Genomic DNA, 13651 nt, shown 5'->3' with positions numbered 1-13651 from the left:
AACCTCTGTAGTCCAGCGAGGGACTTTGGATGGCAATGCGCACAGACCTCGAGGCAGGAATCGAACCCAAACCCCATAACCACTAAGCCACCGTATCTACTTTATTACCTAGGTGCTAATGCTGCTTAATTCAGTTGAGCTTATACGTACAGTGTAAGCCATAACATTTAATGGAAACTCATGAAATTTGACAAGGACTACATTAATTAGTGCAAAATTTAACATTTCCTTCTTTCCAACTAATCAGTTCACCCTTTTTATCTTTTCTTTATTCTACCTCTGTCAGTACAGATCACCTGGTTTCCAACGGAAGAGGCTAAGAAGGCTTAGTGTTAACTCTTTATGTCGGCATTTTGCAGGGTCGCGAGGGGGACTAAAGGCACGAGGCGAGGTACACCTTGGACAGGGTGACAAACCACTGCAGGCCACACACACACTACCTTTATGGGCTATTGTGGCAACACCTGATAGCCTAATCTGCATGACTTTCAACTGTGGGGGGAAACCGGAGAACCTGGAGGAAACCCACCAAGCACAGGCAGAACATGCAACCTCCATGCACACAGATCCGAGGGAGGAATCGAGTCTGGAACCTGGAGGTGCAAGGCCATAGTGCTAGAAACTAAACACTAAACAACCAAAAGCTAACACTGATTCATTAATTAAATAATGATGTCATATGTTTTTATCCAACCCGGAACCCGGATCACGGTGGTGCGACATTCCTAACCACTACTCCTCCACTACAGCCCACGAAGCAGTAGCTACTTATTAAATGAATAAATATTAAGAGAATTAATAGTTCTATATAGTAGTTAATAGATCAAGTGCAAGATGACTTGTTTAAGTTGACAGTTTTTCAGGTGCAAAAGATGATTTGAAGGTAAAAGAATCCACAGAAATGATATCAAGAATTAAATCTCACTACACTATACTTGGAGTGCAAAATAAGATGGCCATCAGAAACCTATTGTGATTGAGAATTCCCTGAAGAGAGTGTGTGTGTGTGTGCGTGTGTGAGTGTGTCTATGTGTGTGTAGTGCAGCGATACATCAAGTAAAGCCAGAAAAGAGATTGTGATGAATCAGGTTCATACAGAAAGAGCAACCAATCCAGACACAGACAAGATTCTACCCATTTCAATACATGTTTCTGTCTCTGGTATTCTCCTACATCGATGGCTAGTTGCTCTTGGTCATGCTTTTGCTCTTCAGCTCAGCCAGCTTGCTGGTCACAAAGTTCCACTTAAAGGCAGGTGCGTCATCATCGCCCCCGCCCAGAGAGGCGTATTTGGAGAAGCTGTTGCCCTGGCCACCTCCATCTTCCCCCATTGTGTTCTCCACTCCTGCATGATCCCCTTCTTCCTGACTCCTCACATCGGATCCACCCTCACAGACCGCCTCCCCTGCCTCAGCTTGTTTCATAGCAGCTGCCTGGTTCCACTTGGTGGCGAAGGTATCCCAGAATCCCGTGTTGCGCCTGCTGGCTCGTGTCGGCTCTTCTGGCTTCACCGCGAGTGGGCTGAAGAGAGAGATGAGGAGTCGGGTTAAAAGTAATGTCACAGCGCAGTGAGCAGAGTACGTGAGTACTGAGTCTGGGCAAGCGTGTGCTTTGGCTGCACTACAGACACCGTCATGCACTTTTCAGCATACAGTAGTTACTGTGTAAACTACAGCTGCAACGGAGTGCAATCAAAATTTTAATTTGGTGCACTTTAACTTAATAATTTTATACCTAATAATTTTATAAAACTGTATACATTTATTTTTTTACTTATTATTTTTTAAGAATTTTAATTTTAAAGAATATATATATATATATATATATATATATATATATATATATATATATATATTTTTTTTTTTTTACTTATTATTTTTTAAGATTTTATATATATATATATATATATATATATATATATATATATATATATATATATATATACACTTTTTCTTTTCTTTTCCGGATTCGTTTCAATTTGAATCAACTTTCTGTTTTCTTGTGTTTCTGTAGTTATATAAAGTTGGGAAGGAATTTCCCACAATGATGTTTGTTTCTGAGGCTGGTAACTCTAAATGAACTTATCCTCTGCAGCAGAGGTACACTGCTGTAAAGAAGATTTGCTAATAATAATAATATTAATAATAAAATTTAGGTTTTGGAGTGGCTCAGCAGAATGAAATCTGATTGAGATGACTTCAAACAGACCGTTCATGCTCGAAAACCCTCCAACGTAGCTGAATGAAAATAATTCTGCAAAGAAGAGTGGGCCAAAATTCCTCCACAGCAATGTGAAAGACTTGTTGCAAAAGTTATCGCAAATGCTTGATTGCACAAGCAATATTAGGTTTTTGGAAGCAATTACTTTTTTTACTTAGGGCCAGGCAGGTTTGGACAGCTTCCATCCCTAATAAATGAAATAATCATTTAAAAACTACATTTTGTATGAATCTTTGTGTGATATTAAAATGTGTTTGATGAAGTGTGACAAATGTGGGAAAAATTACAAAAAACCTTTTTGGATTTTACTTTTTAAATATTTTTTCATGGTACTCGGGGTCTTGGTCTTTTTTCCTTTGATGGTCTTCATGAGAGTCAGTTTTATCATGGTGCTTAATGGGTTTTTCAAGTACACTTGACAATACTGTTCGTCGTGTCATAAAAGAATAACTGAATGTTGTTGTTAATTAATTGTTTCTTAATTCCATATGTGCTATTTCATAGTTTTTAAATTTCCAGTATTTGAAATAATCTCCAATAATCTACTACTACTTTGGGGCCGAACTTTTGACAGGTACTGTATATAAATTCCAAAAAATTATTTTTTTTTAAAGTATACCCTGTGATTGCACCCTGTGAGAAAATAATCATGTCCTACTCTCTATATGCTTTAATTTGTAGAGGTTCAAGGTTTAAGATAAAGGGGGTTGAATACTTGTGCAAAGCCCTGGCCTCCACTCATACAGTACAAACTAGTGCATTGTATTAGCATTGAGTGCAAGAAATCATTTCTCAAAGATACTCGTTAACTAATAGCCAGGGACACTGCTAGAGATTCTAATCTCCTTGAAAACCTAATATTCTGGGACTCCAACCTTGACAAAGCAACACATTTTAATTGACAAATGCTTGTCCATCTGGGCCTCTGAAATTGTCTCCGCCTGATAGTATGATGGATGGATTCACAGAGCTACAATTTTGATTGATTGACAAAAACAGTTCAGCGTAGTCACATCAGCACAGGTTAAATCTGGCGATACTAAGTCTGGAGAAATACCAAACTATGCGTTTTACAAGTGCAGATGTTGAACTGGCTTTAGACACTTCATGGAGGTGAACTGTGTGAAATCACTTACTGGTCCGGTACAGGCTGACTCTCAGTCTCAGACTTTAGGAGCTGGTGCTCATCGTCTTTATTAAATAGAGCAGTCATGTTCTTCCAGCTCTTCGTCCCTACGCCCTGCACCTGAGGGAAAACATGCAGGGGTATTTCAACCAGACACATACAGTAGTGAAGTCACACAAAGTGAGGTAGCACCTGTAGTTCCATATAGTACATGTTTATCCATATACTGTTCTTTTATAGGCTATTATTAATATAAGCCTATTAAATTATATACATAATGACATAGGCATTCACCTGTATATATCAATAAATATGGTATAATTATAAAAAAAGGCTTTTAATAATTATGCAGTGATAATCAAGATAGATAGATAGATAGATCATTTATTATTTCCAGCAATAAAATATGTCATTTAAATTTATACCATGCAATGGATATAGGTAGTTTCTTCATTAATAGCTGATTGCATGTTTCTGGCCCAGAAATAAGCCCCGCCCCCTTGGCTAGACCCATGCTATTGCAGGATATTTTCCTTAAAAGGCAATCAAACAAGCCACTGTATTTTTTTTTCAATGTGTGAAGGTTCAGTTGTTGCTTAAATTATAGTTGTACTTCACCTTATAGGCAGCAGAGGGCGCCAAATACAATCTGCTCCTTTAAAGATGGGAAATAAGACTACAAATAGGGTTTCAATGTCTTCTAGCAATTTCTCTAATTAACCCCTTACATTGTTTTATGACAATTATTATTGTTTGCTTCCAAAATGCGAAGTTACACATACACAACAACACACTGAAAACTGTAATACAGGATTATGATCTCATTCCAGCCCTAGCACATTCATCTTCCCTGCACATTTCCCCGCCATAACAATGATTAGACTGCTAAATGTCTTTAATGTTGAATTGTCTGTAGGCCAGGAATGTGCTCTTACTCTTTTTGCCAGCTGAGACACAGCACTTGGTCCTTCATCATGCTGGACTGGAGTCATTTCCTCCACTGGCTCACACACCTACAGTACACACAAAGGTAAATCAGTGAGTGAAGGTGAGACACAACAGCACTGGCAGATCTAGATAGAGGAATGGGGGGTTTCAGCAGGGTGCAGCCAATTTCAGTAAGATTTCCAACATGACTCAACTCCAGTTACAGCTCTGCAATGGAAACGCAACATTAAACTGCTCGTCACAGCATATGGCCCATATATAGTTGTGTGAAATTTGTCATCGAAACTTAATTCTCATTTCACAGTGCGTCCTCACCAGTCAAGCTACATTACAAAAAAGTTTTCTATATATACAGTAGGTGTTTAATGAAGGTAAAAATACTTTCTATTTTTTTCCGGCATGTAAAATAAAATACATTACTCATGACATGAGGGGCGTTCAAGTCAATCCGGGACTTGTAATGAAATCAGACGTAAAACCGATCTTTCAAGACTTCAACACTGTACAGTGATAAGACTGTTAGGCAAGCGTTGTAAAGAAGGCTGTAACATCCCGAATGAGCCCACTGCAGTCATTCCTGTCAACATTCAGTGACTGGAGCGCCTGATCCTTGAAAATCAATAAATAACTTGACGCATCATTAAAGGAGTTCCTGAGGGGCTAGGGTTTCAGATGTAATGCAGACAGTCTGATCATGGTTCTTGCATATTTTCTACCTTAATGGTATCCAAGCACTAGTGAAACACTGCGATAAATGCATTAATAATAGCAGGGGAGTATTTAGAAAAAATAAAAGTTAACAGTTCTGTACAATCAAAAGTCCCGGTTTGACTTGAACGCCCTATTATGTTCAAAGGATTGTATTATAACATATGGTTTTGCCTTATAAAAAATCATATTGTCATATCTTCCTCACTATATATAATATACTATGCCTCACTGATATATGCAGGTGTACATGTGGCTGTCTTCAGGTTAGACCTGTTATGTCTTAACTGGAGTGTTGTGAATTCCGTATATGACTAATAAAGTTATCTTGATGTAGATTTTAAGCAAAGTGCCCCCAAACACCACAAACCATGCTGCATTTCACCACCAGAATCTGCTGACTGTACTGTACTGTTTGGATTGGGTTTTGTGGATTTGGGTGTGAGCTAGAAATGAGTTGTAACCTCAAGCATTAGAGTTGGCTAGAATAGAAATACCTCCATCTAGTGGTTCTGGATGATTATACAACACACAGAATAATCTAGGAGTTTGCCTATTTAAGCGCTTTCAGATTTTTAAAAACGGAAATAATCCTTTATCGTATCTGACATTGATGGTTTTGTTATTATTTATACAAGGTGGTCAGTCAGTTTTTTGGATGTTTCTGATATATTTTTAAAAAATAATCTGAGTTGTAGTCACATTTCCTTCAGGTAAGTGCATTGTCACTGGCATTTACCTGGTACTATGTTACAGTAAAGGAGTGTAATCTGAAAACATATATAAAAAGTGCCGTTAAACCTTCAAATCTGACTAGTCACATACTTCCTGTGTTTTTTGAGTGACAGATGCTTTGTCCAATCAGCGGTGAGAATCAACATGCCTATGTGTGGTTTGCGAGTGATATTCGCCTTGATGATTTTTAGTGGCAGATGTCCCGCCCAATCAGCGATAAGAATGTCATTCGCAAACCAGACCTACCTTTTTTTGGCTTGTTTTCTTCTTACCGCTGATTGGACGAGACACCTGTCACTCATATACAGCACTTTGGTCAACTAAGTTGTGTTAAATGTGCTTTAACTGACTTCACTTGATAGTATTTCTTGTATGTCTTGAGTGACAGATGTCTCGTCCAATCAGCAATAAGAATTTAATTTGCGAACTATACCTACCTTTTCCGGCTTGAGTGAATTGTCGTTGTGTTTCCTCATTTGGTATTTAGTTTCCGGATATGTTGTTGCGTTTTCTGATTTGTTATATTATATGTGGTTTTGTTATTTTGGTTTGCCTATAATCATTTGCATTTACTAATATAACTCCTTTACTGCATACTGCAAATTATAACTGTGTTTCGTTGCCTTGTAACAATTCAATTTTATTTGTATAGCGCTTTTAACAAGTGTCATTGTCGCAAAGCAGCTTTACACAATCAAAAGAGTTATTTAAGTTTGTATGGAATGTAAATGTGTATAAACCAAAATGATCAGATAGTTCCTGATGAGCAAGCCATACATGTGCAGTGACAATAAAGTTAAATCTAATCCAATATGTGATTTGTTATGTTTTAATTAATGAAATTGTAATCATTAGAAAATTACTATGGTATAAGAGAAATAAAACAGCCATAGGAAATAAATCAGTTCATTTTAACGTAATTCTTTTTTTATTGTGGTAATATCTTTCTATTATTCCCTTTCGGGTCACGAACAGTCGTATAAGTATTTACTGCATATCATACTGTGTATGGTTGTGTATGTGACAAATAAAATTTGAATTTAATTAAATATTGGATTTTTTTTTTCTTCCACAAAACACCTGCACTGATCTGATCTCGTACCTCAACACCAACTCGAGACAAAATAAGAAACGTAACCAGACAAAAACATGGAGTCACAGTTTGGAGGGATAATCACTGGCATCTATATCATAATAAATAAAAGGGCTTGTGTATAAGACAAACACAATACAAAATGTTAATATATATTCCTAACTATATATTAAGGAGTGACTTATAATTTTTGACACAGATTAATATGAGAAATATACACTGTATGTTACTATACTATTTATATTACTGTATTCTACTTTGCAATAAGTCACACTTGGTATAACTTCTGTTAAAAATTGTATAGCACAGTAATAATGCTTTTAACTAGAGTTGCTTTCAGAAGAAGAAGTAGAAAGCCTTTACTGCAACTGTACAGAACACAATTCGGGAAGGTATCTCCAAAAAAGGTGCATCAAAATACAACAACACTAAAGGATAAAAAAGCAAAGAAAGATTAAATAAAACGAAAGAAAGAAAGAAATCCTTAGACTTACATTTCATTGCATTGTACATCTAGACAGTTAAGGGGTTATGGGTCTTGCTCAAGGGTCGAACAGTGGCAACATACAGTAGTGGTGCTGGGACTTGAACCTAGGACATTCTGACCAGGAAGCCAACACTTTACCCACTGAGCAACCCATCTCCACCGGGCAAGTTTAGAATCTCAAATTCTGCTTTTAGCATAGATTTACCGAAGCACTTTTTTGTTGATGTATGACAAAGTGTTTGTCATCAAGGTTAATGCTAGCATGGGTGCTTAGAAATCACCCCCAAATATTACTTTAACAATAGAAAAATTAAAACAACCTAAAGCTAAAAAAAAAATACCTGGCTCACAACAATCTTCCCAGAGTGTTAAAATTATACCCAGAGTTTTAAATTAACAATCTACAGTCCAGTTTGACTCGTATGAACTTTGAACGTGTTAAATCAACATTATGGATTTTAGCCGCTGCTGTTGCTTCATTAGAATTTTGACATGATGCTTGTTTAGTTTTCTGTATGGATTTCTACAAGCAAATTTAATGAGTGTGAAAATGTATTTATTTTTTTTGCATGAAATTATGATTTTCTTATCATCATAATTATGATTTGCACTTTATACTGTATTCAAAGTTGCGTGGGCCTGGATCCCAGGATACTTAGGGCATGAGGTGGGGTACTCCCTGGAAGGGGTGCCAATCTATCGCAGGGCACACACCTATACACACACTCATTTACACTCTACGGGCAATTTAGGACTGCCATTTAGCCTTATCTGTATGTCTTTGGACTGTGGGAGGAAACCGGAGTACCCTAAGGAAACTTACCAAGCACGGGAAGAACATGCAAACTCCATGCACACACACAGACCCTGAGGTGGAAATTGAACCTCGACCTTGGAGTTGCAAATTGTCAACGCTAACCACTAAGCCACCTTGCCGCCCTTGTTAAATTGTAATGTATTTATAAAGGTAATTAATAGCCTTGATGCATATGTTCTATTTTCTAAGCGAGCATTATACTGACATTATGTCAGGTGCTCTCTATATCTGTCAGCTCTCTCAAGTTCAGCGCTCTGGTGTTAGAACGCCTGGTCAATCCTCGTCCCTGCTAAATCAGTAAACTGGCATCTGAAGCCGGGCCCCTGTTCGAGATCAAATTACTGCAGGCCTTAAAGAACTGGGTCGCATTCCTGCATCTGCTGCGTTCCACCTGCAGCCGTTTGACCCACCTGTTGCATTCCTTCTCTCAATGTCTTTCCAGAGTAATAGTGACTGTAGCACTACTTATGTTGTGTTCATGTCAGTAGTGCGATGCATTAGAAGGTTAAGGAGTGAAAGGCTCTCTTGCTCTATATTACGATTCAGTTCTGTGTAAATTCACTGCCGGATACTTCCTGGAGGACTCGTTCCAGTTCATATAGCTCCATTATGAACGACTGTGCATAATGAAGCCCTGTGGTCAGTGGTATAGTTGTAGCAGAAGGCTCTGTTTGTAAAGGAAAGTGATGCATTAATGCTGTATTGTACTATATATATTGTATTTTTACATTGTTAGCATGTAACATCTGATGAGTAGCTATGCTACTAGCTTAACTTTTTTAATACTAGTGTGGCAGTGAGTGAACTATTATAAAAATAATGTAGTTTTTCCACTAAAAGTTAAATTTCCCCCTACAAAGTAAAGTGTAAGATAAGACTTTTTCCTTTTTTCCGGAGATGTATTTTATATAAAAATTGTAATTTACGGGTTTGGATTTATTTCTTCTGATGTTAATAGTTAAAACAGTTAATCCTGAAAGATATAAAAGAAAGCAGCTTTACAGAAGTCAGATAAGTGAGACAAGTACCTATTGAGATAAGTCCAGGAACTCAGAGTAAAGATCTAGTCATGTACCGCCTCTCTCAATGTTTTTGGGTTTACTGTGATATAATGTTTTCTGCGTCTTTATAATAGCTTTCTTTTCCCTCACCTCCAGACATATATCACTGTATTGTTGCAGTTAGGTTTACCGTAAGTGTCAGGTCTAACATTACCTCTTCAACAGCCTCTTCCTCTGCATCAGGGTTGATGGTCTTCATCACCTTGCTCTTGTACACTTTCCACAGTGGATTCATGCTCTTGTTTTTCTTTTAAACCCCAGACAAAGCCAGAATCGACAATGATCAGTCCCCTAAGTGTCCAGTCAAACCACCATCGACTGAATTCCAGACTTTGGATATTCCAGATGTTGGATTCCTGGACTGAATTCCATTCAATTTAACACTATCTGTGGTCCTTTAAAAAAGAAAAAAAGCACTTTTAAACACTACAGGTGGACAAAGATGGTGGTAGTGGCGGTAGTGAGGGTGGCGGTGGGGGTGTAAATGGTTCGAGTCCAAAATCCAGATCAGATATTTTTCATGTTCTTGTTCGAGTTTGCTTGCAGAAGCCCCGGATTACTGTTTAAAGCACAGAATGTGAAAAACAGCTACAGCACCGATCTCTCCCTCACATACACACACACACTGCCACGGTTCAAGAGTCCAGCATCGGTTACCTGGAAACAGGTATGGGTTACCTTATGAATATTTAAGCTGCTCCTTTTGAGAGAGGAGCTTCCATTGTTGGGTGGATGTGGATTGTGCAACTCAAACCCCTCGCTTGTTACGTTTCAGGAAGATTAAGTATATACAGTACATTCAGCTGGTACACGCGATTGTGGGTTTGGATCTGACCTCTTGTGTTAACAAAATGTTACGTGCGATAAGAAGAAAGAAGTTTTTGTCAGAGAGTTGCAAAGATTTGTCTAGTCCAAATTGCTCCAACACGTTATATTGACTTAAAAACAATAAGGTATTAAGAAAATGGGAAAGTGACATTAAATGAAAGCAAATGAGACAAACAATAAAACAATTACAGAAAAACATAGTCTGTCTAATTAGAGAATGAAAGTGTAAGTATAACAAAATAAGTGTACAGGTAAGTACTGTATAGTTCTCAATCATAGTTCTACCGTATAGTTCTCAGTGGTTAAACTGAACAATAATAGAACACTAGGGTGATGCTGCGCATAAGTAGACTGATGTGCATAAGTATTTGCACCCCACCCTTTGATCATTTCCACATTATTATTATTTTAATGTTACAATGTGCAACTGAAATCGATTTCATTTAGATCTTGTGCCTTGTGCTAAAAACATACTGCCGGTCTTGAGATGAAACATAAATTAGTTATAGTACCGCCGGCTGTCTGGTGTTAGTGCCATGTGATTACAATTTAACTGCAGCTGTTCTCTGGAAGATTTTTTTTTTTTTTATGGAAATGATATGAGACAACCTAGACGAGCCCTCAACCTTTTAGGAGGGAACTAGTCACCCGAGAGGCCTAGTGACCTAGAAATATGATGTGTCACCTTTTCTTGAGAACATTTTGAGCCGTTAAGCCTTAATTGGGTAAACAACCACATTTTGTAATGTATCATTTTGTAATCACATTTTGCAATCTGAGTCAGTGTCAGTGCCAGTATCTTAATTACTGACACCTCAAGGAAAAAACACATATTTGTAAAAAAAATTAAAATAAGTTTGTTCATAAATAAATTTTATTTCTTTTTTATATTGCAAATCAAGATCATATATGGTATAATATTTGTTTCCCCAAAAGTATAGATACTTATGGATATATGGATATATACTTTCAGAACAGATTTTCAGAACAGAACACACGTTTTTTTTTAATCTGTTCTGAATATATATATATATCCATATAACCATAAGTATTTGAATTGAAACATTCTGAGAATGTTGTCAAAAGCTTTTAAAAACGTAAAAGATACTTATGGATATGGGGATATATATTTTTAGAACAGATAAAAAAAATGTGTCCATATATACATACACATTTTTTATCTGTTCTAAAAAAAAAGCTTTTTTAAAGCTTTTAAAAAAGTAAAAGATACTTATGGATATATTGATATATATTTTTAGAACAGATTTAAAAAAATATGTGTATGTATGTATATATCCATATACCCATAAGTATCTTTTACTTTTTTAAAAGCTTTTGACAAAATTCTCAGAATGTTTCAATGAGCACCCTATAAAGGGTTAAAGAAGCTAAAAAAAAAAAAACAGAAGTGAAGAAATTATTGCGAGATGTCTTTTTAGCAAAAGGAAAAAGTCCAAAATCAGAGTAAACAAGGATTTGGTTAAGAGGTTAATAGTGTAAAGTTTTGTGAAATACCATGTGTGTAAAAGTCGTAGAAATCATCCATTCCAACAAAGAAAAAATAAAAAACTTTGGTTATTCTAAGCAGATTGCAGTTGACCAATCAGGAAAGTTTATCATGAAAATTTCCAGCTTATGTATTTATGATTTACAGAATAGTACCTACAAGTACCTACATGTTTTTTTATTGTTAGGGTCCCTCTGTATTCTTGGAATGCAGCTAAAATGCACCTTGGATAGAAAAAAAATATATTGCGCATTTAATTCAAAGAAAAGAGTCTGGTTTTCTGTATCCTTGAGCTGAGATAATACCTATCCTATTTGTAACACAGTATAAAGTAACTTATTTAACCTTGACCTTCATGGTGATGGTATCGTGTATTTCTGTTCACCAAATAAGAGATCCAAAAAAGCTGGTTTACTGTCCTACTGTGTTTGTTGTAAATATGCTGACTAATTGCAAAACCTTCACTATTTGCTTGGTTTGAACCATGTTAGTCATCCATCGAGGGTATCATTTCCTGTCACCGTTATAGTTCCTGCATTCAGTGCATCGAAACCTGCCCACGTTTAAGCAGCCATGTTTGTGAAATAACACCCATCTCGTCGTCTTCCCATCGCTTGTTTCTGTGCCACCTGATCTGGAATGAAAGATCACTGAAGATGGCGACAGGCTACATGAAAAATGCAGAACCCCGAAGGTTTCCATTTACCCCAGCTAGTTAACCTCTCCATCAGGTTATAGATGTATAAGCACTATATTGTACTGTACTGCACATGGATAAACAGATACTACACTGTTGTAGAAAACCTCATCAGTGATGAACCTGAAAACATATTGTATTGATGAACATGTGGCTGATTTAGTTTCATTTCGTAATGGAAGCCTGCTACAAGAGACCTTGTTTTAACCTCACAGCTTTGTGAACATGGTGCCCAGATGTAAGTGTCACTAAATTTGGAAAGACAGACGTGTGCCTGTGTGCAGTCATGTGTCTCCCCCTCGCTCTCTCTCTCTCTCTCTCTCTCTCTTTTTCTTTCTCTCTCTCCAATAAAATGCGTAATGTGGAGTGTTAAGTTGCACTGTGCTGGATGCATTATTCAGAGCACCTATTCAATTCTGGGAATCTGACTCCATTACTGTTAGATGTGAGATGCACCAATCAAAACTGACGATCCTAGATTCTGAGAATTTCCTTCGGTTGTTGTTAACCACAATTTTGTTTAATTTCTGTCTCTGTATGAAACTTGCAAATTAGAAAACCCACCCAAAATTACAAGATTAATGATGTAATACTGTACAAGATGGTATGCTTCATGACGTTTCTCTGTTCTGACTACTAGCTGTTGGAATGAACTTCTACTAGATGTCCAAACAGCTGAATCACTGTCTTCGTATGGCGTCTAAAGACTGACCTTTGTACTTAAATTAGCACTTTTTTTTTTGTTGTTGTTGTTGTTCCGTGCACTTTTCTAGATATATAACCTCTCCAACTGGAAAGTACACTGATGATATCCTTACTGACCTAATGAACTAGTACCAGGACATACTGTATACTATACAGACAGAAGTATTTGGCCAAACTGTTATCAGGTGTTTCAATTAAATCAGGCCCGTATCCCCAGTGAAGGCCAATCTTAATGCTTCAGCAGAATAAGACAATTTGGACAATGCTGTGTTTCCAACTTTGTAGGAACAAATGGTTTGATGAGTTCGGTGTGGAAGAACTTGACTGGTCCTAACACAGAGCCCTGATCTCAACCACATCGAGCACCTTCGGAATGAACTAGAACGGTGATTTTGAGCCAGGCCTTCTCGCCCAACATCAGTGCCTGTCCTCATAAATAATCTACAGAATAAATGGGCACGAATTCACACAGAAACAGAAAAATCTTGTGGGCAGCCTTCCAAGAAGAAGTAAGCTGTTATAGCTAAAAAAAAGGGAACAACTCCATATTGATGTATATGTATTTGGATACAATGTCATTGCAGGTTTAGCCAAATACTTTTCTCCATATAGTATATTAACTGATTGAGAGTCCAAAAAAGTCTCTAAGTTGCTCTGGATAAAGGCATCTGCCAAATGCTTTAAATATACATCGATCATCCAAAACATTACCATGTTAA

At 37.1% G+C, this 13651-nt stretch overlaps 1 protein-coding gene across 1 annotated transcript; it reads right to left on the bottom strand.

Moving 5' to 3' along the window:
* Positions 1–706: 706 nt before the first annotated feature.
* LOC128514359 (uncharacterized protein C1orf232) lies at positions 707–9757 on the bottom strand. Its single transcript, XM_053488178.1, has 4 exons — positions 9350–9757; positions 4282–4359; positions 3357–3466; positions 707–1521 (listed from the first exon to the last, which is right to left on the bottom strand). The coding sequence occupies exons 1-4, from the start codon at positions 9428–9430 to the stop codon at positions 1182–1184; spliced, it is 609 nt and encodes a 202-aa protein (XP_053344153.1). The 5' UTR covers positions 9431–9757; the 3' UTR covers positions 707–1181.
* Positions 9758–13651: the final 3894 nt, after the last annotated feature.

The sequence above is a fragment of the Clarias gariepinus genome, chromosome 26, assembly GCF_024256425.1.
Source record: "Clarias gariepinus isolate MV-2021 ecotype Netherlands chromosome 26, CGAR_prim_01v2, whole genome shotgun sequence".
In the NCBI taxonomy this organism is placed as follows: Eukaryota; Metazoa; Chordata; class Actinopteri; order Siluriformes; family Clariidae; genus Clarias; species Clarias gariepinus.
This window is presented reverse-complemented; position numbering and strand designations above follow the sequence as displayed.

Coding starts and splice junctions, on each gene's coding strand:
- LOC128514359 (XM_053488178.1), bottom strand. CDS start 9,430: ATGAATCCACTGTGGAAAGTGTACAAGAGCAAGGTGATGAAGACCATC. Junction 3,467..4,281: donor TGTCTCAGCTGGCAAAAAGA/GTAAGAGCACAT, acceptor GTTTTCCCTCAG/GTGCAGGGCGTAGGGACGAA. Junction 1,522..3,356: donor AGTCAGCCTGTACCGGACCA/GTAAGTGATTTC, acceptor CTCTCTCTTCAG/CCCACTCGCGGTGAAGCCAG.